This window comes from Enoplosus armatus, chromosome 6 (genome assembly GCF_043641665.1).
Source record: "Enoplosus armatus isolate fEnoArm2 chromosome 6, fEnoArm2.hap1, whole genome shotgun sequence".
NCBI lineage: Eukaryota > Metazoa > Chordata > Actinopteri > Centrarchiformes > Enoplosidae > Enoplosus > Enoplosus armatus.
Window position 1 is genome coordinate 26,570,648 of NC_092185.1, and position 25,737 is coordinate 26,596,384.

The window sequence follows — 25,737 nt, forward strand, 5'->3', positions numbered from 1 at the left end:
CTGCTAGAATTTCCCCCCAACTGTTTAAACTTAATGTTTCACATTTTTCTCATGCCAACAAACAAACAAGCTAACTAACTAAATGCGGACTGGTATGTAATCTCTGCACTGCATTCCCACACAATATTAACCAACTCTCTGCATGTTGATTTTCTTACCGAATAGAAATGAATGGAAACAAATGGCTGTTAAAAGTTAAAACAAATGCTTAGAAAAGGGGTTTTAAATAAGTTAAGGTGCATGTGTAATTTTTTTTATCAAAGGAATAAAACACGTAAAAGTTTCAGTGAAACTGGCACAATCTTAAAAAAAAAAAAAAAGACATCTGCTTACATGTACATGAATCATCAGGATAGAATCATAGAGCTTTGATTATTGTTTGAATGTTTGTGTGTTTGAGTGTGTGTGTGTGTGTGTGTGTGTGTGTGTGTGTGTGCGTGTGTGTGTACTTACCTACTGTGGCATCAAACTGTTTGCTGAGCCTACAGGTGTTCTTGAAGCAGCACTGATTCCTTGGTGCTTTGTAGTGGGGGAAGATTTCACCTTTATTCTTTGTTTAAGCAGAGCTTTGAAAAGGCAGCCGCATCCCGAGGAGAAACACACAAAGAGAAAGGCCGACAAAGTCAGAGGGAGGGATGGAGGAGGAGGGTACACACGATGACGCAATGACTCAGGTCTCTTTTCCTTTTTGATGGATTACTTTCTCAAGGACTTCGGCTCTTTCGGGCTGTTTCGTGTAAATTATAGTATTGGTCTTTCATCACGGCCCCAGAAAGTATGTTCACTCTGGATGAGTCTATCAGTTGTGCAGATATTGTAGGAATAATTCATTTCATTAACAGCACTGGCATCGAACGTTCAAAAACTTCATTTGGGATCCTGGAGAGTCCTAATTTGCTGCTCTGTCTGGCTCAAAGTCTAACACCATGTTAGTGGCTCCTAGAGGCTACACTGTTTATTACCCCCCACCGTGGGAACGTGTTGAGTAGAACAAACGACATACTGGTGTATTTGCTAAAAATACAAAGACAGTCTGGGGAGCTGTGCTAGAAGTCACAGGCTCTGTGACTTTAATAACCCTTTAGCACATGAATGTACTCGGCAAATGTATTTAGACATTTAGGTTACTAATATTTTTTCGTTCAACATTAAAACGTTAAAAGATAATTCCAGTTTATTTCAACTGGGGTCTTATTTTCCTGGATCCACCCATCATTCCTATCAGTGATGATACAATGACATCACTAAAAAGAAGTCTGATAGGGCATGTGCAAAAGAATTTAAATATACTCTATATTTATCTGTCTATATATCTATATCTATCTATATTCTCTTAAATGTGAAGCTTAGCGGTGGTGACGTTGAAGTAATGCGACCGTGGTGTAGTTCCTTTATAGCCTAACGTTAGCTTTTTACTTCTGCTGATTCCATTTACCCTTCAAAAATCATAGAAGTGGTGTTCACTAGTGAAGATTATCTTGCTGAACAAAACGTGTAAGTATCAGAAACTTTTTGCCACAGAGCTTATTTTCTGCAATAATCCAAAATCCCATGGAAAAATCCCATTGGCTTTTTGTTGAGGGAACCAGGGCGATGCTAACTTCTGGGTTAGCCTACAAAAATACGTCTTTACGTAATTAGACTTAAATTCATCAGGTGAACAGTAACACAGCTCCAATTGAATGATCATGCTCTTCTGTGTCTGCAGGATGTGTCCAAAGACAACTGTTTGCCAATATGTTCACCATAACAACATTAGAAGGTAATAATATGCAAATGTTTTGTTTACACTTCATTCTGCTGCCCCCAAGTGGCCCAAAAAAAAAAATCCATTAACACTGCTTAAACATGTGTCCTTTGGGGACCAAGAATAAGCAATACAAATGTTCAGCTCAGTTTCAATGGAGATCTCTTGCTCTGGACCAAAGTGTGACACTAAGTCCCACATCATGTTCCACACAAGATCCAGTTCACGCTGCAGCTCACGGTGCGTATGAGACACAGATGTAGAGTAAACATTTGGCTCTTGGCTCAGGGGCAGTTGCCCACTTTTCCTGGTTTGGCCATTTACCTTATAAACATGCAGGAATAACTACATTACTGCAACGGTCACTTGACTATTCCATCGAAAGAAAATTAAGAAAACTAATTTGATAATCGAGAAATCAATCGTTGTTTTTCAAGCAAAAATGTGCAAGGTTTGCCCGTTCCAGCCCAGCTTTTTATTGGGTTTTGGACAAAAAGAAGCAATTTGATGATTTCTTTGGGAAATTAGTGATGATTTTTCACAGTCCTTTGACATTTCATCGACTGAACGTCTGTTAATCGTGACAATAATTGGTAGATGCAGCCCTAGAAACAATGTTCCAGGGTGCATCATGACGTGTGTGTGTGTGTGTGTGTGTGTGTGTGTGTATTTGGGTCTAACCACCCATTGTGTTTTGATCCTTCTATTTTATGTGAGGTCACTACCATCCAAAACACAAAAGCCGCTGGTGCTCGCGTTGCACCCCTGCGCGCGCGCGCATCCGCGTCAGTTTCCACTCTGCCCAGTAGGTGGGACTTGAAGCTCGGAGGACGGAGTCTTTCTCTCTCTCCGCTTCCCCCGTCCCCTTTCTATGTCTCTCCACCATTCCATTCCCACCGCCTGGTACCAGCAACAGCGCGAGAGAGAGAGAGAGAGAGAGAGAGAGAGGCAGAGAAATGGAGGGATGACATAAAACGATGCAGAGAGAAGAAGAGAAGAGAAAGAGGACCGGACTGCACGCGCTCAGACCCCTTCATGTCATCTACCTGGAATTTTTTCGGGATTTTGCCCCCCCCCTCCCCTTTTTTCCCCTTCCCGGCGGTGTGTGCGTGTTTTTTTTTTCAAGCAAGCAAGGAGAGCCGTGACTGGCATCATCAAAATCTCTGACATACCCACGCACACATCCATGGATACGCACAGACATGAAGGGAGATGTTTTTGTGGTTTTTTGGGGGGATTTTAACATTTGGGCTCCATTGTGAGAAATAAGAGGAGAACGCCGGTGCACTCATTCATCCACCCACGCACCGCGAGCAGCGGACTTTAAAGAGGATCGGATTGGACTCGTTTTCTCAGCTGATCGCCGCAAAGTTGAAGGAGAAGAAACCCGGGGGTGCCTGGGGAATCGTGACAGCATGGATGGATTTGGTGCGTTGTTTGGCGCATTCGGCGTCCGTCGCCCCCCCAGGATACGGTGGTGGTGCTGCTGCTGGAGGGTTTTCTTTCTGCTCAGCGTCTTTTTTCGCAACCACCTGAGCTCCCTGCTGGACTGTCCGCCCACCTGCACCTGCTCGCCCACGGAGATCTACTGCAATAAGTCCGACAACAGCAAATTCTTCCCGCTGCTGTCCTTCCAGGGCACCGGGAGCGCCGGGAACAGCACCGGGAGCATCGAGGACCTCTTCCAGAACATCACCTCCATGTAAGTGCTGCTGCTGCTTTAGATCAAAGCCCTGGGAGACGTCCTCTAGCTGTGCGTCTGGTGGTTGGAGTGGCTTGTGGGAACACACTTCAGCAGAGGTGGTTTTGTTTGAAGAATGTAGGGGGTTTTTTTAGGCGCAAAAAGCCCGTTTATCTGCCGAACAGATCAGATCATCTTCATGACTTAGGCTGCAGCGTTAGAGGAATGACATCTCACTCATGTCAGTGAGAAAACGTTCCTCGGTTGAGATTCATGCTTTTAAAATATGCTTTTTTTTATTTTTATTTGTCTTGCGTGGAAATTAAACTTTAAATCATCACAGTATGTACAAAAAAAACTGTACTGAGGTGGTCACGACCGGGCCCTTATTTAAGACATGAAATTAAGTGTAACCATGTACATGAAAACCCAAAATAATATATACAATTTAAATCAGATAAAATTGGACCATTATGTGTTTGTTTTTGTTCAGACTTACGTCCTGAGAGTTCACAAGAATAATTCACCAACTGAAGTTTGTTGACCCTTCTTCTGTAATTGTCTATATATTCATACACCAACTACTCTATATCTGTGTACACTCGCCTATATACTGTATGCCCTGGTCAACCAGTTATGTACCACATAACACTGACCACGCTCCCTTAAGAAAAGCTTTCAAATGCCCTCGTCTTGTTTGAACCATATCTTAATCTATACACGCAAACTTCAGCGTGGACTGAGGTTTCTTTAAACCCCCGAGCCCAGTGGGTCAAGTCAGGTCTTTGGTCCATTGATGATCATATTTGGTTGTTTCAATCCATACACCCGCTCATCCCGCGTAGATCTGAAATGATTAAGGAGGTTTTAAAGGTAAAGGGATTCTGGTCGAACATTTAATGAGATATACTTTAACTTTTAAACTTCTGGCAATAGCTAGTTCAGACATCAGAGCGGAGTTGGTCAGTAAGAGGCAGCGTTAGGGTTAACCCTAACCCCAGACCTGTCTCCAAAGTGTGGAGAGGGTGGGGGTGGGGGGGGACTTGTTTTGGTGGAACATTTGGTGGAGGTGAGCCCTGGCATTAAAATGGTTGAATCTCCACTGAAGAAAAACGCCACATAAAATAGTAAACGACGTGTGTAGACTATGTGATTTTACAACTTTTACTGTTAAAAAAGACAACCAGATCATTGGTGTCCTAGAGGTGAAGCCTACCTATACTTTAGTTCCGGAGGAGCTCACGGGACCCCTTAAAACCTCGGACTTTGAAAACAGTAACGAGCAGTTAGCGGAAGGGGGGGAGAATACATTCAGCGGACCACACTAACAGCAGAGTAAACCACACCATGTGCTGTGAAAGTAGGTACCTCAGAAAGGTGGCACATTCTTTAGAAAATACTGTAACTTTAAACAAACTGTAACAAAGGTGGTTAAACATAACCTGGGGAGGGCTTACCTGTGACTACATTCCTGCTTTGTAAGGTTGACCCTGGCCAAAATGATTTGGAACGCTCCAGCTGTGCGTCATGTGAATCAATCCATAGTACAGTGGATGTCGGGAAAGCCTAAAATATGCTCTTTGGTCCTTTTTTTTACTCTGATTAACTGGAATAGGCCCACATCTTAAATTAAGTGCAGCAAAAAAAAAATCATTTCCTGATTTTGTCGCTTTAAATATCATTACACCCCCCCCCCCCCCCCCCCCCGTCACTTGCTGCGGTATCTCCCTAAATAACATCTTTTCTTTTTTATCCTTTGATGACGGAGAACAGCACAGCCTGAGAGGTAATAAAACCCAGATATTTTCAAATAGCTTTTGCATTGGGTGATAAAAGCAGTCATGACTCAGTTGCTCATAAGCACAAATCTAAAGTCTAAATTTTGGGTTCCTTGGGATGAACCGCCAACCACTCATCCAAATATACCCGTGAAAGCCTGATATTCCCTGGGTGGGCACTGAACACAAACCGCTGCAGACCCAAATCGCTTTAGATATCCTATTTTCTTTGGAAGGCTGAATGTCTCTCCCTTCCTTCCCCTGGAAGAGGATGGCACAAAAAAGAACCCAAAATACCAACGCATCATAGGGTTTGATGGGATTCTTTGACTAGGCAGTGAGGGTGTGGAAACAGTTCTGCGACCAAACCAAAGGGCAATTAAGTCCACCTCGCTTGTCAAGTCTCTTTGTGTGTGTGTGTGTAGGATATTCCTCACGGTGTCACCTGCTCAGAAAGTGCTCGGCATTCACAATCAGTTGGCGAAACAGTTGAATAATACTCTCGCGGTTGATATAAGCATCATGCTTTTCCATACTTTTGAAAATATGATATCCAGTGACATATACGACAATAAAAACAACACGACGCATCCCTACTTTGACAAAGTGCTTAACAAAAACGGTGGAAAAGCAGCTTGAAGGGTGATGTTCAGGTGTCAAGAACTTCAGCCTGTTGAATTGTCAAGTCTGTCAAGTTGTTCAATGCAGACATATTGACTCTAACATCACCACGAGGATGTCCAAATAGTTGGCAATAAATTTGGAAATTGCCTGTGATTTTATCATCTCGGGCTTCTGTAAGATGTGCAGCCACGCCAGCGTCAGCTGATGTGCTTGCTGAAGTTGTAAACTAAACTGTTGCTGAGGTCGACTCATCACATTATTCTGGCCATCAGGGACAATAAACAGTAGCTGTATTTAAACTCGCTTACTCTTTCAAGCATTTAAACCTTTTAGCCTGCTTAAAGCATCGGCTCCCATTGGTCCTCGGCCCGTGCGAGAATACACTCTAAATTTCAGCTGAAGCTAAAAATAGGTTCAAGCAGTCTTAGACAAATCAAGTGGGTTTCTTCGTGTGGTTGTTGTGTCTAGGATTATTACAGCTGTTTTGTTGACTCTGAAGTCCGCCACACCTCAGCAAGGATTCACTTCATTCTCACACATTCTTCTTTACAGCGAATGATTACAGCGACCCTTTGCTCTGTCAACACACATATGGCTTGTGAGTATTGTATTCAAGACTTAGGACCACCACATGGTCCTGCAATGCCTATGATGAACGTGTCATTCAACATGTAACTGTTAAACAAATGAATGATCGATGTTCAAATACCAACTGACCATCCAGGGGCTTATCAATATTCTGGTTTTGACCAATCAGGAACCTTGGTACCTATCCCGTCTAACAATTTAAATTCAATTTTATTTATATATATCTTTATAATGTTATTACAGAGACCCACCGTGAGCAAGCACTTTGGCGACAGTGGCAAGGAGAAACTTGAGAGAGAACCCTCATTTAAATGAGCATTTTCCTCCTTAATCCAAACAAACAGCTTTATCTCAAAAACAAAAGAAATTGACAATCACAAGTTGCTTTCATTTCAAAAAACACAACTTACTCTTCAATTTGATATCAAATATGTGGCAAGTGTAGCTTTTTAGACCGAGTTTGATTCAACACATTTAAAAAGAGTTAAAAAGACAAAACAACAAAGTGCACTGAAACTCTTGTAAATATCTATTTCCTATAACTTCATAATTTACCATATCTTCCTCACACACACAAAACACCTTTTTATTTTTTGAAAGGAACTTGCGATCTGCAACATTTCTCTCCGTTTGCTTCCTGAGTCAACATTCAGAGTCTGACAACAAAACAGATCCTCCACTGGATAACGCTAGGCTTTCAAAATAAAAGAGAAATGTCCCACACTTCAACCCACACAGCAATGTTAGTAGAACAAACAACAGTCATGTGGAAGCAGGTAGTGTCTGGTGACTTATATGAGAAAAAAAATCACTGAATTTTATACAAACCCAGTCAGTCCTCCCTACCTTGTCGCACCGCCCCCAGGAAAAGAGCGTCCATCTCCGCTGTCCCAAAGGTGATTTTGAGCAAAAAACTTGAACTTGCGATGTCTTTGGTGCTTTCCACGATGTATGGTGGGCAGGGTCTCTCTCACAACACAATCTTACGGCATACATTACATTATAAAGATGGGGATGCTTAGGTTTTTTTACATTTACAAGTGGAACCCGAGTGGAAATCCGCAAACAAAAGCCAGATCTCAATGTTACGATGTGTATTTCCAGTTATTGATGACAACTTGAAGTATCTCAATACAAAGCTCAGGACTATGGGGTCTAGAGGGTTAATATTAACAGAAATATGACTAATAATGATAATTGTAGCGATGAGATTAAGAGCAGGCCCATGACGGCAGCAGCCAGGCGTACCAGGACCACGATCCACAGGAACCTGCGAGACAAGAAAGCACGAAGAAACTCCGGGGAAGATATAAAGTTAGTAACATGCATTGGTGGGACACAAATGTGTAAAGATGGAGAGGGAGGGGAGGAAAGCTCAGTGCATCATGGGAAGTCCCCCAGCAGTCTGTAGGCCTATAGCAGCATAATTAGAAGGTCCAGGCAGGCCTAAGCCAGCCCCAACTATACGCGTTATCAAAAAGCAAAAAAAACAAACAAAAAGTTTTAAGCCTACTCTCTAAGTAGATAATGTGTCTGCGTCCCAGACCCAAATTGGGGACTGATGGAAATTAGTAGTCTGACAGCAGTATACGTTAGTTGTAGTATACGTTAGTTTCCACTGGCATGAGCGAGTGAGAAATCATGGCTTCATGCATCATCGTAAAATCAGTGTGCTGTCTGTACTGTACTGTACGGCTCGGGCTCAGCTCCCCTCACTTCACTCTGCTTTGGTGGCGTGAAAGTAGAAAACAATGTTGACAAGTTGTCAAGATAAAAGATCAACATTTTTTTTTACATGACTTTCCTTTCGCCACCTTGTAGTACTGTGCGTGCATGAGCGTGTGCGTGTGTGTGTGTGTGTCTTTCTGCTCCAAGGGATTTTCCAACAACATTTCACCCAGCACTCAGCGGCTGTAGTCCATCAGGTCCTTGTTGTGGAAAGAAGTGGAACTGGCTGCCACTGTATCCCCATGCTCTCTGCTCCGTACTCTCTTATTTAGCCTGTAAAATACACACACACACACACACACACACACACACAGGCTGTCTCTGCTTGTCAGTTTTCCATCTCTCGCTGCATTCTGCATGTCAACAGCACCAGCGGTCGGAGTGTGAGTGCTTTAGCTGTGAGCTGTCGCTGCTTCCTTTAAAAAAAAGAAATCCCCCTCTGCATCTGAGCCCCAAGCCTTGTTCAGATCGTTTTTCCTTCTGCCTGCGTAAATTCAGCAGCCTTGTTGCTGCTTACAGTGAAATGCACCCCGATCTTCATACTTCCACGTAGTGACTCACAAGAGAGGGAAACCCAGGAGTGCATAGAAAAGGCACAGCCTAAAACATGTACATCACAGCAAAAGAGCTGCGTGTGGATGCGTCGCTTCTGATTGTGAGCCTCGCGTTCAAATTCCGTTCAAACAAGCCAATTCCCAAATATCGTTATCAGTATCGGCCCCAAAGATCTAGTGTCAGGCTGGGCTGTGTTAATGTCGTAATCATATTAACCATGATGTACCTGACAGTGAACAGTGAAGGCAGACATGATGGTAACTGTGATGGATTCAACCTGTCTCAACACAAGAGTTTGTATTGTAAAGTGATTTGTTTGAAAATGAATGAAAACATGGTGTGGTACATTTTTCTGGTGCTATACAGTCGGCGTTTATTAAGAGCGCGTATTGAGATCCTTGCGGGTCTTGTAGTCTATATACAGACGGTGCACCCCGCCGTGTGAAGTTCACTGAGCTGGCAGTTTTTCCAAACGCGCTTCCAAGTTTTTTTTTGGACTGTAAAAATAGAGCGTTTCTTTCTTTCTTTCTTTCTTTCTTTCTCACTGCAAGGATTTGTTGCTCGATCATGAGCAAGGGATCCACTCCTCCCGTCCTCCTCAGCGTCCCTCCCTCTGATGCAGCGCGAAGCCTTTCAGCTGGCAGCAGTCAACGCGTCACAGTGCGTTAGGATCACGTAGCGCGGCCAGCGATTGGAAATGGCAAATAAAAAAAAAGAAGAAGAGCTGTAACTTCAAATTTGCTGCATCAGTTACATTATCAATAAGTCTTCACAACAGCGGCGGTGAGATAAAAAACAAGAGGAAAATAAACAGAGAACTTAAAGGGATCTTTGGTGTGATAGATGCTGATTACAGAACAAAACCCTCAGTTCATTATTGATCCGTTTTTTGCTGCGAGAATTTTCGGAAGAGAAAAGACACTGCTGCTGCCACAGTGGTTCCTGACTCTTGTTTTCCACCCACCACTGTGTGTAGGAGAGTGCAGCGCAGGGGCCGCTTCCACACCGAGTGCTTGTTTTTTTTCACGCTAGTCACAGAGAATTTCAGTGAAATGAGCGGAAACCCCCCCCAGAAAATGAGAGGCACTCCGTGATAAGGAAGCTTTGTTTTTATTTAATGTCTCTGGGAAGGAAAAGCGGGAGAGCGGCGTGAACAGAGGGAGGGAGGGAGGGAGGGACTATTGGAGAGTTGAAAAACAGTGGTGGGTGAAAGAGAGATGAAAGACAAAGGGAGAAATGGACTGCAAGCGGGAAAGTATGGAGCTGTTTGAAATCAGCACCACATACATGGACAGCTCCCTGCCACACACACACACACACACACACACACACACACACACACACACAGCCTTCTTCATCACTTCCTTTTCATTCCACAAACTGAAACAAAAAGACTGGCTTTATTTTGTGGCCCCCATTAACATTTAGCAGTCCTTTTGTTTAGTGTAACCTCTCTCGAACCCTCACCGCTTAATAGAAGGAACAAGTTCAGTTTGTTTGTTTAAGCTGCAGTGGGGGGGGACACAATTCGTAGGCTTCCCAGAATTCTTTCGCATAGCTTTTGAAAAGTGAACCTGGACAGCTTCTGAGAGATTGTTCAGTTCATTTTAACAATTCAGCCTCAGCCACGACTGATACATCAGTACGGCCGATATTACCGGCCAGTATTAGCATATTGCTAACAATGATGGTCCATTAATCGATTAGTCGCTCAACAGAAAATGTAACTGTAGCTATTTTGATAATCAGTTCATCATTTGTGTCATTTTTTTCAAGCTAAAAAAGCCAACCTTTTGCTGCTTTTCATTATTTTCCTCACTGAAAACAAGACATTTGAAGACATCGCCTTGGACTCGTTGTAATGGGCATTTTTATCACTACAATTTGATATTTCATAGACTAAATGATTCATTCAATCGGAAAAAAGATTAGTTAATAGAACAAATAATCAGAAGAACCGACAATGATAATGATAATTCTTAGTTGCAGTCCTCATTTAGAAGATGACCTCTACTTAAAGAGGACCTATTTTGCTTTTCCTTATTTTCTATATAATGTTACAATGTTGGATATTCATAGTAAATGTTGCCAAAGTTGCCAAATAATGAAGTAAATGTATGTAAAAGTAATCCCTGTGACTGATGTCAGATAGACACGGATGTCCTTATAGGGTATCTCTGCTCCAGGCACAGTTGTTATGTTTGTTGTTATGTTTTGTGTTTATGTCAACGTTCCAAAGGCTTCCAGAACTTGGCCGGCCAATCGGACGTAAGTGGGCTTTTAGGGAGGGGGGCGTTAAAGATACAGGAGCTCAAACAGTTTGTTTCAGACAGAGGGTGAATGAAAAGCCAGAATAAGATTAATCAGGACTTTTTTGAATTGTGAATCATGCAAAGCTGCTCTAGTGGAATCGCAAAATGAAAATATAGAGCTGGAAATGAGCATAATAGGTCCCCTTTAAAAGCAACTTACATTAAGTTAAGTATTTAACTTGCTAGAGCTAGATGCCGTTAAAGACTGTAAGTCTTAATGAAGCTAAATGTTAGACGTTAAGTCAGTCCTAGCATTGGCCTTTCTCAACAAGTCCTCCAAATGGAATGACAAAATAGGTTGTCAGGTTGTAACTCTCTGGAGCAACACAGACAGTATCAGTGTTTTCTGATCTGATGCCCCCATCAGCAGAGGACAGGGTCTTCTGCCACCTGCTACTCGCTTTTTGTCCGATAATAAGGACCAAAACAGAACTACTTGTTAACCACGTTATGTTTGGTAAAGGGTAGTTACACATGCAAATGTTTGTTAAGAAATTAGGGACTTTGGCAATTTATTTATTTTGACAGCGTTCATTAATATTTTGCTTGTTTTACTGATTGGTGAAGTGTACTAATATTTTGGTTTTTAGGAGTCTATTTTTATTTCAAAGGGATATAATTTGTCTTATTTTGGTATTCTGTTTGTTTTGTTACGTTTTAAATTATTTAGGTAAAACATTTATTCACAGTAAACTATAATTATTTTCCTCTTCTTTTCTCTGTCGTACTCATCGGTTATTTTAAAAAAACATACTAGTGAATAAGCCTGATTTTAAATTGTGTACTTGCTTTTGTTAGTCATTTCACTTTAAAGGGTAACCTTCATTGTCAAAAAACAATGTTGTCCTATGTTTTGTTGACCCATCCATCCACCCAAACCTCCTCCCTCTGTGGACTATGTGGCTTTATAATAGCATCACATGACTTCCTCCTTTGCTTCCGTCATAATTACTATTAGATGCCATTAGAGGCCCTTGTCACTTGAAAGTTGTTCTGGGGCACTTCTGAAAAGACTGATGCTGTCTTTTCTTTTGGGAAGACAGTCTCGCCTTTCTATGTGTAGTTTGAAAAGATGGTTTTCAATGGAAATGGAAGATGTGCAGTGACTCATTAAACCGCTGTGGGACAAGTACAGAGAAGAGCCTTGACCCAGATGAGCGACCACCACGTCCTCCCAGTGGATGGGGTTTTCCTGCTGAGTTGGCAGAATGATGGACAGGTCTTGGTGTCGGGGTCTTATTTCCTGAAGGAATGTAAATTCAGTCTTGTCCAGGTGGAGCTTTATGTCATGCCTTTACATCCACTCTGAGGTATCTAGATCAGTGATGCCTCCACCTGAAAGTCAGATGGGAAGAATGGCAAGAATAGCTGGGTGTCATCAGCATAGCAGTGATACATGAAGTGTATGTGAGTGTGGAGGGAGAAGAGGTTGGGGCCCAGGATTGAACCCTGAACCCTGTGGAGCCCAAGTTCATTTTTACACATTACTTAAAAAAAAGTAAAAAGTAGAACAGTGTCAGAAGTGATTGAATGCTAACATTAGCTGTTGTCAAACGGTAGCTAATAGGTTATCAAATATGTTTTACCTTGAAATATGGCCTGATGTCCCTCTAGATTTTCCCTATGTATTGTCTTTTCAATTGATGATCAATCGGGAAGAGGTGAAATGATAATGATTTGTCAGGTATCTGTCTCTTAGGTCAGGTATCTGTCTCTAAATGAAATGGGGATGAATGGAATTTGGTTAGTGAGGCTTAAATCACAGCAAAATACATTTGACCTTGTTGCAAGGTGAGGTTGAGTTTCATTGGAACTATGTTTCCATTCACCTCCCAAGCGTTGGGGATGGCAGCTGAAGTCTAAGCACGGAGATCTCAAAAGCCTCGGAAAATAGAATATTCACTTTCACCTTGTGTGTTTTTTGCACACAATGAAGTTCAAGATGATTGACATATTTTGTGATAATAAAAGTGGGTTCAAAAAGGATGTTCAAAGACACTTTTCACCTTGTGTTGCGACATTATTGCTATTATGAAAAAATAATTTATAAGCGCAAAAAAAAAAGGCTGCCTTACTGTAGATCCTCACAACCCTACCATTCAGTGCTGGTCAGAGTTAGTGATAATGTTAGCCTGGCAAAGAACGAAAGCTTTATAAACTGTTACTGTGACACATGTAATCTTAAATGATTATTATCAGCAGAATGACTTTATGGTATTAAAACGAGGTGAGCGTTCAAAGTTGTGATCTAGCCAGTCACCTTGGATCTGTGGAAAGATTTTAAAAAAGCGGTGTGTGCCCCTCCCCCCCTCTCTGATGCCTAAGCAGAATGAATTAGCCACAATGTGCTTTACCCTATGTTAAAATATTCAATAACATTAGCAGCCATTATGTACCACGTCAATGTGACAGCCCACATCATGTCAGCTACAGTGCTGTGTGTGTGTGTGTGTGTGTGTGTGAGAGGATGTGTAAAGGATTAGATGGTCTGGGTTGAGATGCTGTTGAGGCGGTAATGTGACTCTGAGTTTTAGTTGGCTATTTTCTTCCTCTGGGCTCATCAGCACTTAGTGGGGAGCAAAGTGAAATAATTAAAAAGACATTTTAGAATCATCTGAACCATGTGTGTCGTTGTTATTTAATCTTCATTTAAATAAGAAATAAGGATCGAGAAAATACCCCTAGGAAGCCATAGATACAAAACATCCAGGACCTTATAAGAGCATCAACAGTGTATGGTAGTCACAATTCAAACGTGCTTGTCTTGTCTTTATGTATATGAGACCCGTCTCAACCGATGCATGCTGGGATAGGCTCTAGCCCCCTCATGATCCCGAACAGGATATTTTAGAAATGGATGGATGGATGGAATCTCAGTTTTCCCATCTTCCCCCCTATCAGATACCAAATGATGCCAGGTGTTGCTGCTGCTGTGTCACTTGAGTAAGTGCATAAATGCTGATGAGCAACATGCAGCCAGTGGAGCGTGAGGAAGGAACATGGAGTGACTGAGAAGGGCCACCAGTGGCTGAATGGAATGCAGATGTAGGATTAGTTTCAGAGGTGTATTGGACTCAGTGTCAAGCCAGTGCTAGTGAATGTTTAGACTGAGATAAGGCCTATTCAAGTACAAGAAATAATGTGAGAATTCATACAAAGACTTTATATTGTTCAGTCAGCCAACTCATGTGGAATGGATTATTATGCGAAAGTAGAATATGTACAGCTTTGATATTTGGTGTCTGAGCTCTGATCTCATCACTTATTATTATTATTATCTTTATTATTAGCATTTTTACACTTCCGGTTCACTCGTCTGGAAGTCAATGGGTTTTTTGAATGGGTTTTTGGTTAGATGCCTGAAATAATGTCTTAACACAAGCTTAAGAGATTTTCACGTTTTCTTCTACGACATAAAATATGTCAGTAGATACCCCACTCGAGAATTTTGAAGCTTTTACGTGTCTTAAAAAATGCCAGTTGCTAACAGCTAAATGAGACTACATAGGTTGTCGCAGACATTAACGTCTTCATGCCGAACATGGAAAGTCATCTACCGCCTTTACAGCCTCGTTGTGTTTATACTCTATATCTATCTGTCTATATATCTACCTATATTTATGTATATTCTCTTAAAAGTTAAGCTTAGTGATGGTGAAGAAAAAATGGCTGTGTCCTCCTTTTCATCTTAATGTATCTAACAGAGCTGTTTATGAAACGCATTATGACACAGCGTCGATGCCTGAGGATCAATGCTGTGCCGATGTCAATATCAAAATGCTGTCAATTATGAAAATGAAAAGAGAGTCAATATTTTCCTTCAGTAATGCACTAATGCTGTCTGACAATGTCAATAATTTCCGGAATTATGGATCACAAGCAGGTCAGAGGGATGTCTGATGTGTCAATATTTACAAGGCCAACTGCACGGGCTGCAACACAAGGTGGGATTTTACTGTGATTACCTATTTTTATCAGATGAGCAGTTTTGGTTTCAACAAGCCTTGAAAGAGAGCAAACAGAGCTTGTTCACAACCTGTCTAATTGTCTGACTCCTTGGGTTTTTGCTTGTAGCAGATCTCATAGGATCTCAATGGACATAACTATGAAAATACGATGTTGCAATAAACTGGAATTTTCCTGCACTGGACAGATGTACAGTGTTTGGATTGTTGTTGGTACATTCTGTAATCTGTAAGTGTGCATTTGGACACGTCCTTGATTGCAAGGTGTGAGCACAGCATGTGTGTCTGTGTCTGTGTGTGTGTGTGTGTGTGTGTGTGTAAAATGGAGCAAGAGCGAAGTAGGTCCAGTGTTCTATCTCAGTGATTGCCAGTTACACACACTGAGTGTGTGTGCAGAAGGCGATGATGTGTGGTTTATAGTGTGTCAGTATGCTGCATGAGCCTGTGTGTGTGTGTGTGTAGGTTACACTGATGTATGAATCCTTGCGGTTCATGGCAATGAATCACTTCCCGCTGCAACTCAACACATAATAAGGTCACACACACACATGCACAGTACTTCTTTGTCAGCACAGAGACATTGATTACAGTCTTCCAGTCTGTGCTATCAGTTCAGTGTTAATAATGGAGGATAGTGACAGGGATGTGATGTAAAGCGAACCATGAAGCTTACATTATCAGTCAGGTCAGTGCTGTGTGTTTTGTTCCACAGGGTAAATAAAGCTCATCTCATCTTCCTCATACTGGATGCGGTCAGAGCTTTGAGGGCAGGCTGTGTCTCTTCTCTCTCACCGAGTTTGTGCTACTCGCAAATGAAACACTCAAATAAAATGAGAAATTAAGCCGATGTTCAACAGCGCCATCTTCAGTGCATGGGTTTATACTGCTACTACCTTTTCTCCTTTTGTTTGCCCCCGTAATGATGTCTGACAGTATCACAAAGAAGTTGCAGGGGCTTCATGCATCTAAATCTTTTGATGGACCACACTTTTACAGCTTGAACATGGACAGTTTTGTCTCATTATGAAGACCCCTCATTGTTATTATCTTACACTGATGTGGGACGCGGAGGTCCTACAGACTGTGTGTGAATTAACCAAACAGAACGTCATTTTCAATTTTAATATCCAAAGATACCAAATATGTCATGCTGAGTTTAGGAGAAATGTGTATATAATAATGCAGAGGGGTTTGATGATTTAACAGCACAGCTTCAATAAACAGCTGGAACTCCATGACACACAGTCTGTCACAATCTAAGCCTAACCCTAACCCTAAGGGCATAACGCCTATTCAAGCATAAAGCCCCCTCAAATGTTTGTGATTTGAGAGTAGAATGAAATGCATGAAGTGCTTTTTATTTCAGAGGCACAAATACCCTGTCTGTGTTTTGTTCGTACCTTCTGGAAAATGTAACCCCCCCTTCTCTGGACAGGGTACTTGGTTCATTCCATCTGGGATTCTACCTACCAGCTTTGGCAGTTGTATAAAGTGTACATTGCACAATTAAATGTAAGGCTTTTAATTTGAAACGTCTGTGCAGGAAGTGTTGCATTTAATTGACAATATATACAAAATAAAAAATAAAATTAATAAATAAATGGCACAAATAAACAGCAAATTACAGTGGGAGCAGATCAGAAAACAGGGCGCTGATAAAATATACTTATAGAAACAGGAAAGAAATAGAAATAAAGGTCTGTCTTTAATGTAAGTCTGCTCTCTCGGCAGTTAATTGTAGCTGTGCTGAACTGTTACTGAACTGTGTGGGAGCTGCAATTTACTGTGAACGAGATTATTTCCCAGTTTGAACAGAGGGAGTGTATTTTTTTTTTTTTGCATTTGTAATGTAACAGATTTAAATAATTCGAAGCAAAGTTTTCAGTTCACTGTAATGTGAGTGTTTGGACTCAAGTCATAAGAGGCAACATTGTATTTGTGTATGCAGATAGAGGTCCTTAGCGCCTGCAGCCCCACCCATCTAGATACTCAGTAGTACTGACCTGTGTAAACTCTACTGAGTTTTGGTATGGACTGAAGCAAAGACTCCTCCGAACCTCATTAAACCTTCTACGCAGCTGTCGCGTACTTATAGTTTGACCCAAGAATGGTAATGTAGGTGGATTCACTTTTCTGCTGCAGCCATTTCTTTCTACTGCTCATGCTAAAATGGTAGCTTATACTTCAGCTATGTAACGAAATATTTAGGGATGGCAATGTTGGTCAGCCACTTGGGTCCAACTGTTTGGATGGATGGCCATGATGTTTTGTACAGACATGCATGGTCCCCATAGGATGATTCCTACGGAGATCCTCTGACTTTTCCTCTAGTGCCACCAAACGGTGAATGTTTTTGGCTTGAAGTGAAAAATCTTAGCAACTGTCGGATGGACTAACGTGGCGACATTCATGACGAATGACTCAGGATAAATTGTAATAACATTGGTGATCCTCTGACTTGACTAGCACCATCATCAGGTCACAATATTTCCAGTATTTTCCAACATTTAGGTGCTGATTAGCAAATGCTAACACAATAAACTAAGACTGTAAACATGGCAAACATTATACCTGCCTAACTATGTCAACATAAGTCATTGTAAGCATGATAGCATGCTGACAGCATTTAGCTCACAACATGTCAGCACTATGAAGATGGTGATACACTCCCCCATAACCACTCAGTGGTATTAAAACTGGTAAGGTATTGTTGTTCAACTAAAACTATTATCATATAATCAAATGTATATTAAACAATAACATAAAAATTTGAATAATTATCCAGTCCTGGTGTCACAGTCTGCCCTTTCCTTTACCTGCTTCTCAGTAGTTTTCCACTCACCCTCCACTCTCACTCACCCACCTCATCAAGCCAACTTTGCTCACCTGTTTGACTCACCTGCTCCAGCTCACCAATCAAGCCAGCATATAAGCCTCCCCGGTTCACTCACTCATTCCCAGACTGATCTTCTGTTGCCGAACCTGCCTGTCTCTGATCAACCCGCCTCATCGTAATCCTGGTAATCACCTCTGCCTTCTGTCCCTGACTGCGAGTTCTGCTTCTGTCCCTCCTGGGTTCTGCCTGCTCCTGGCCGACTCGCTTTCTGCCTGCTCCCTCCTGGTTCGCCTGCCTCGCTGCCTGCTCATCTCTTTCCGGACCCGCTGCCTCGCCGACCTCATCTCCTGCCTTATCCCTCATGTCCCTTAAGCCCAGAGACTCTCTACCTGATGGTAGTTCTGAACTGTGCTGCTGCTTCCCTGCTCTCCGCTCTGTCTGCTGCTCTCAAGAGGAATAAGAGTGACGGTCATTCCTTACTGTCGTTCTGTGTGCTGCATTTGGGTTCTCACTACACCCGTTGCATCCGGGTTGACATTGAAATTAATTTATGGCAAGAAATCCCAGTTTTTCCAGAGAAAAGAGAAATGCAAAGTATTTTTAAAATCACAGGGAAACCTTCAACCCTGGCAGTCATGAGAAAATAACTCCCATAAAGCCCACCTTTTGTAAAATCTGCAACATGCGTGTCTTGACGGATACATGAGAATCCGTCACGCTTTGTGCTTGGCTGTAAAAAAACCTCAATGAAAAGGACTCCTCGTGGCAATTCAGAGTTGGAAATAAGAGCTGATTTGAGTGCACTCACAGCCCACATCATGTTTCTTGCGGCCCACCATGTCATACGTCGCCATCTGCTGCCAAATCCCAGAGAAATGGATTGTCTAAGTCTCGCACTGTTGTCAAAGCAACGAGCCCAGAGTTGGCTGGATCACAGCAGACACTTGAAGTCATTTACAGGTACGAATGAATCCTTTCCTTAAAAGCATTACTATTTCCTCCCCCCCCACAATTTCTAAGTCACATTTCTATATACCAGTTCACTCAAAACTCTTCAGTCAGCACCACAGAAGTCAATGTGACTGGATCTCTTTTCATTGCTTTCACACAAAATGCATTCAATGGCCACAACTTTCAAATTGTTTCTCACTCAACCACCACCAAACCTCTGTGTATTTACACTCCATTTGCAAGTTTACATACTATTATCAAAACTGTGAACTAAAAAGAAAAATGCATAAACTTCTAATTGGGACACTGAGCCTCTATTTTCATTCCTTGATGACCTCTATGAAAGACTTGTGCAGGTGAGGCAGAGTCCAGAACGTCTTGTAACTGTACGGGACGATGTGGCATTTCATCATCTCTTTCAGTCACAGACTGGTTTACAGCCCATCCCAGGATGGGGGTCACTTTTCCTTCCACCTTACTCTCCTTTCCTCAACCCCACAGAGGAAAAAATGTTCATGGAGGTGGAAAGTTTATTCGTTCATTCAAACTTTATTTAAGTCTGGAAGAATCATTTTCAGTGATGTTGAGAGTACACTTAAAACAGAATGAATAATAAAATATAAGAAAACAGACATCAGAACAGTTGCATACAAGAGCGGAGTAGTTTGTAATCATGATTTTTAAATTGACCTGTAGGTGCAATTGTGTTAGGTTTTAATGCTTGTAAAATGTTCCAAGTGTGAGCAGGACAAAAACTTTTCCCCAAGTTTTGTGTTTGCTCGCGGGACTTGGAGCATTAACCAATCACTTGAACGAGTCATAATGATTTATAGGACCAATTTAATAAGGAAGTGATCCATGATGGTAAGTTGCCATTTATGACCACCAACAGAAGAAGAGTGCCAGGATGGATCAGGCATCAAAACGATGCTTTCCCAGGTGGATTACAGGATGACAGAAGGTGTGATGTGGACGAGAACTTGTGGCCAAATGCAGAAGACAGGGTTGAACGCACTGTTGTATTTCTGCATGTTTAGTTTGTATTGCCTTACTGGAATTACTTTAGTTTCATTTTTGTGCATTTGGAATCACTCTACGCAAAAATGGCACTGACAATGGCATTGGGAAAGAATCTGAACACTGCTGCAATAATAAATATTTTGATTTTGACAACGGATCACATGACTGCAAGGTGATAGGTGTTGCTCTTTGCGATGAACCCAGAGAGTACGATCACCAACACTGCAGTTCCCCTCAGCCCAGAAAAGAGCTAATTTCTACTTGATGTGTTGGTTCAGTTTCAACGCTCTCATCATCGTTTCCTGCAACGCCATTTTTTTTTAAGTGAGAAAGCTCTTTTCAAATACACAGTACACTACCAGCTCAGCAGCAAACACCTGACAGACACAGTTAGAGACTAGCTGGTGAACATAACGGAGCAATTAGCAGCTTTTGTCAGGAGTTGGTGGAGACTGAACCAGAGCTAAAAGGGAGACATTTGTCAGGATGTAAATTAAGCAAGTGATTGCTAACACATTCTAATAACTTTTAAAAGGTGATCATATGTCAGATGTTGGGTTTTTTTTTTGGTTTTTTTAGCTTGTTCCATTTCCCCCCAAAGTGGCCAACAAAATCAGCTAATGCAGCTTTAAAGAAGCATTTAAAGTTTAGTCAGGGGAAATGAGAAAAAAATGGATACATTGGAGTTATAGTCCCTGACTGCTATCATACCAACAGACCCAGAATACAAGGTGTGTACTTGTGATTTATTTATTTAATATTTAAGAACTAAAACATATTAACTGTACTCACAACATAACTAACTTGAAAGCATTCACGTGATCTATTCATTTTAGGTCATTTTGAGTCAGATGAATTATATCAATCAGATTGTTTTATGGAAATTGATCACACAAATTCATTTTAGTTTTAGTGCCTTTAATCTGGCAGGGTTGCAATTTCACAATCGGAATATGTTTAGAGGATAGAACGTGAATTGAATTGTATGCAAATTTCCCAAATAAAATCTTGGCCGGAAAGTTGTCATATGAGATAATAACAGAACACCCTGAGCACCTTCAATCCTAAATTATTAGTGACGATGGGATTACTGCTGGTGCCTTATACCACCACTATGAGAATGCTTTCATAGGGCACTTAACTGATCAGCTGATTTTCCATGCAACTTCAAGCATACATCCTTGCATGTGTGTGTACACATGCACACACACTCACACACACAGTGTCCTTGAAGGACCCTTCTCGACAGAAGAAATGAGGCTGGAAATCTTGTTACAATTGCTAGTCTCTGATTGCTAACATATTATCTTAAGAGTGACTCGTGTGTGTGTGTGTGTGTGTGTGTGTCTGTGTGTGCGTGTGCTCGCTGGTTGCAGTTTAATCACAGTGAACAGTGAAGGCAATTTGTTCAGCCAGAGCCCCTGTTGTGTTGATAAGCTGGTCACACAAACCACTGTCTGCCACCAGCTCTCTCTCTCTCTCTCTCTCTCTCTCTCTCTCTCTCTCTCTCTGTTTCTGCATCTCTCTCTCTTTTTCTGTCTGGCTTCCAGCCCACCTTAGCTTCCAGTGTGTTTAGATCCAGGCTGAACCTGGCTGCAAAACAGCTGAGCCAGCCTTGGTTCACAACCAGCCTGAAGCAGGCCTCAGGCTTCCAAATACATCCAGCATTAATGCTCAGTGGTTCTGCAGAGAATCCATTTTGCCTATATCTGCACAGCATTAGTTTGAATGGCATTGAAGCATGACTTTGGGTTTTACCTGTTTCATTTTCAAAGACCAGTAATACCATTAAACAATGAAACCTTGTGATGAAATGCTCTTGGTATTCAATGTTATTCCAACTTCATTTTAAAGGTCCAATATTCTGCTCATTTCGGCTCTATGTTTGTATTCTGGGTCTCCACTAGAGAAGCTTTACATGATTCACAGTTCAGTACAGTCCTTATGTATCTTCTCCTGGCCCTTTCTGCAGCCCCTCAGACAAACTGAACAACTTCCAAAAACTTGAAGAGTAGTCCTGAGCAGAGTGCTCCAATAACTTAGACAGACTGAGTGGGTGGATGAGCGTCCCTGTACTTGGTGGCCGTGCTGTGATTGGAGCAGAGGACCTGCTGGGGGCGTGGCTGAGGGCGGTGACTGTATAGTTGTGACATCACAACCTTACTGAAATCCTGGCGGCTCGTTTAAAAGGCACAGTTTCTGAATATATTCCTATATTTTGATACTTTCACAGTATTTATACAGCACCTAGAGCTGTTTTATATATATATATATATATAAGACATGGACATCTCACTTTCTACAATACGGGACCTTTTTAAATGCTAAATCCACATAAAGCTATAGAGGATTCCATCCACTCTGTTGAGGAGTTTTGCCGTTTTGTCTTTCACTTTGACTTCTTTCGGCACTTGCTCTCCAAGCAGCTGTTCAGTTCTTTTCAGCATTTAAATAGTGCTTCTGTTTCAAACTGCTACTTTGCTTCTTTCAGCAGCAACTTCAGCTACTCTCAGCTCTTTCACTCCAACAGACACCAACTGGCTGTTCAAACCATTTCAACGTGTTCATTACCCTCCTTTTCAGTGGCCAAACCTTTTGAGTGGTTTCACACCTTTAACTGGCTAAATTTAATATCCCACTTAACTTTCATCGTCCTTTAAGTGCTTCAATATAGCTTTCTCTCTCAGGTTGAACTGACTTTTGATTCCTTTCAGCAGAGTTTCAACTCCTTTCAGCACTTTGAATTCAACCACAACTTTAACGATTTAAGTGTTGTCACACTTTACACCTTCTTGAACTTTTGGAAGTCCTGTATGAAAACCAGGCGAGCATTTCGGAGCCGCTTTCCCTTTAAGCTGTCAGTTTGGTAACCCTATGACATTTCATAGTGACATACCGTATTTACCAAATAATAATAAGTAATGATGGTGTCATATATCAATGAAACTTTTGATTATACAGTATAAATGAAGGTTTTGGAGGTATAATGAAAGATACAGGCAATTCTCCGTACGTTTTTGGTCTTGAGAGAGGTGACCGTCTTCTGCAGTTTATGTACTGATTGTTCGATCAATGCCACAGCCACACTGAGAATCAGACATATTCTCTGGTGATGTTTTCACCATCAGTGTTTGACTTCCAGCTGTAAGCCATTTGTCAGCAGATGAAATTCTGTGCTGGTCTCCTCAAATGAAGATATGTCTTTGGCCTGCTCTGACAGGAATGTTAAACATTTCTGCTACAGGCACTGACTCAACATTTTCGGCATCCATCTTTGCTTTTGCCTTTGTAAAATGGTTTTGCTTTTTCTTTCACTTTTATTCAAATGTGCTTTTTAATTTGGTCTCATTAAGGGATGTCTTCACTTTGGTCGGAGCGCTACTGTGGTCCAATTAAACTCATTTTGTTCTGTTTTGGCTTGAAGCACTCTGAGTTGTCGGTTCATGCTGGAGTTTCTCGTCTGGGCCAACGCTTGGCAAATTCCGAGACACTTTAATAGACACCGCTCTTTTAGCATTCCACGCTAACTTAACCTTCAGATTATCTACGCCAACACACACACACACACACACACACACACACACACACACAGAGAAAGGCTAAACTCCACAAAACATTTCCGAGCGAAATAAAAAGGCACAGCACAGCATCTTTAAAAATGTTGGTACTTTCCACTCTTTCCTTTTTTTAAGAAAAAGAAAAACCTTACATCAAACTATCCAGCAAAACTCTCATGATTTTATTCCGACACTGGAAATTTGAAATCGTTTGAGAAATCGTTTGGTGTACTTGCCTCCTACAACTGTCAACCTTAAAGCACCGTAGATACTGTTTACGTCAGCTAAAGAGCCATACAAGATTTTTACAATAAGGACCTTGTCCAGGTATGCAGTCCATCTACCCCTGGTTCGGGCACTTTCATTGTACATTTTACCCCCAATTAAACAATGCAGCTATTGATACAATCCACAGTCTGATGGATTAGGGACATTGACCAACTCCTTCCCATAGACCCCCATGGTACAAGGGATGTCAATTTTGCCTTTGTTGCGTGATTGCAGTACTAAGGTTACATCAGCAGATAAAGGAAGTTGCTTGTTGCTAGGAAATCACGTTGTTGAAATCACCTCACCTCAATTTGTGCATCCTAGTGCATCTTCACCTTGACTTTGTGTGCAATTGTGCTGCCTCTAAACCATAATTTTTCATAGTAAAAACACTTTTAGATCTTCACACGGCGACCATCTCCCTCTGACGTCACACTCAGGGTGGGAAGCTCAAATGCTGTTATCATGTCGTACTGCTGTGTTCCAGGTTGCAAGTTGTATGAACATAAGGAATCTGACAAATAGCTATCATTTCACCACTTCTCAATTGATCAGCAACTGAAGAGACAGTAGTGAAAATCCAGAGGGACGTCGGGCCATATTTCAAGGTAAAATAACATATTTGAAAACCCCTTGGCTACCTTTTGACAACAGCTAACGTTAGTATTCAACCACGTTAACATAACCGTTTGATCGTGTGCTGAATTTACTGGATAATGTGCTGGATGTAATCAAGCTTGCAATGTAACGTTAACTGTCGATGTAATCTGAAATATGTGTTACAGTGAGCATAATGTCACATAATGTTACTGACTTAACCAAAACATTTCTGAGATCGGGTGACAAGACAGCAAGACAGTTGACGTTACATTGCAAGCTTGATTGCATCCAGTGCGTTTTACTTCCTGGCTTAAATAAATGTGTCCAAGATGTGCGTTGATAGCTAGGAAGTGGTTGAATGCTAACATTAGCTGTTGTCAAATGGTAGTCAATGGGTTATCAAATATGTTGTTTTACCTTGAAATATGGCCCGATGTCCCTCCAGATTTTCACTCTCTATTGTCTCTGCTGATCAATTGAGAAATGTGAAGGTGAAAAGATAAGGATTTGGTGAAATAAGGATTTGTCTGATTACTTACGTTTATATGACTTGCAACCTGGAACACAGCAGCCTCCCACCCTGAGCGTGATGTCAGAGGAAAATGGCTGCCGTGTGAATATGGTTTTATAGTGAAGGTAGAACTGTAAAAACTGGTCTTGGACAAAGTGACATTTTTCCCTGAATGTGACATTAAAGGCAATGTCAGGAGATCACCTAATTCAATAGGAATCCTCATCTTGGACCTGGATTAGCAATATTCATGGCCATTAAATGTTGAGATATCTTGCTGTAGACCCAAATGTTGGACTAAAAGACTGATCGCCCAACAAACCAAATCATTCTTCTATCTCTAAAAAAAATATACAAGAAATATCATAATGTGGATTTCCCCACAAGCATTCTTGTCATTGTAGCTGGTCTCCCACTGTTCTTAATATATTTATGACAATTCCCAGCATGACAAGTCATTTCCCTGCGTAAGTGAGAAACTGTAACATGAGGTTTCAACGAATCTCATACATGGCTGTAAGCAGGTTAGATATGAACACATATCTCTGCATTTCCTGCGAGGATTCATGTCTTGGGACAAGACAAACTGCCTCAGAGCTCCAGCTGCTGTGGGTCTCTGGCAAGAGACATTACACACAGAGCCCACATTAAGAATTAAACAGCATGCATTTCCTCCATCATTAAGTGAACATCATTTCTGGTGTCTTTTATGGACTCCTTTGAACATTTATCAACCAGTGAGAGTGACTGATGATGTAAAACTGTAGTGGAGTGCTGGCCCTGGTCTGCCCACATACACCAATTCAGTATTTTCAGCCTGAAACTGACTCTTACTGCCATACTGCTCCTGGTCTGACAGTAAGGCAGTAGAGACAGTGGATGGACTAAGTTAACACTGCTTCACAGGTAAGTCATATTAGGTTAAATTCATATCTGTATTTGTTAGCTACACAAGAGATCTGGGAGTTCTCTGGGAAACAAAGGACAGGTAACAGAACTCAAAGAGATTAAATC

At 41.5% G+C, this 25,737-nt stretch overlaps 1 protein-coding gene across 1 annotated transcript in view; it reads left to right on the plus strand.

The window, feature by feature from the left end:
* The first annotated feature begins 3,162 nt into the window (after window positions 1-3,162).
* LOC139286188 (NT-3 growth factor receptor-like) overlaps window positions 3,163-25,737 on the plus strand; it is a 219,478-nt gene continuing 196,903 nt past the window's right edge. The window contains exon 1 of the mRNA XM_070906923.1: window positions 3,163-3,449. Within this exon, the coding sequence (XP_070763024.1) occupies window positions 3,163-3,449 (287 nt within the window). The remainder of the gene's footprint in view (window positions 3,450-25,737) is intronic.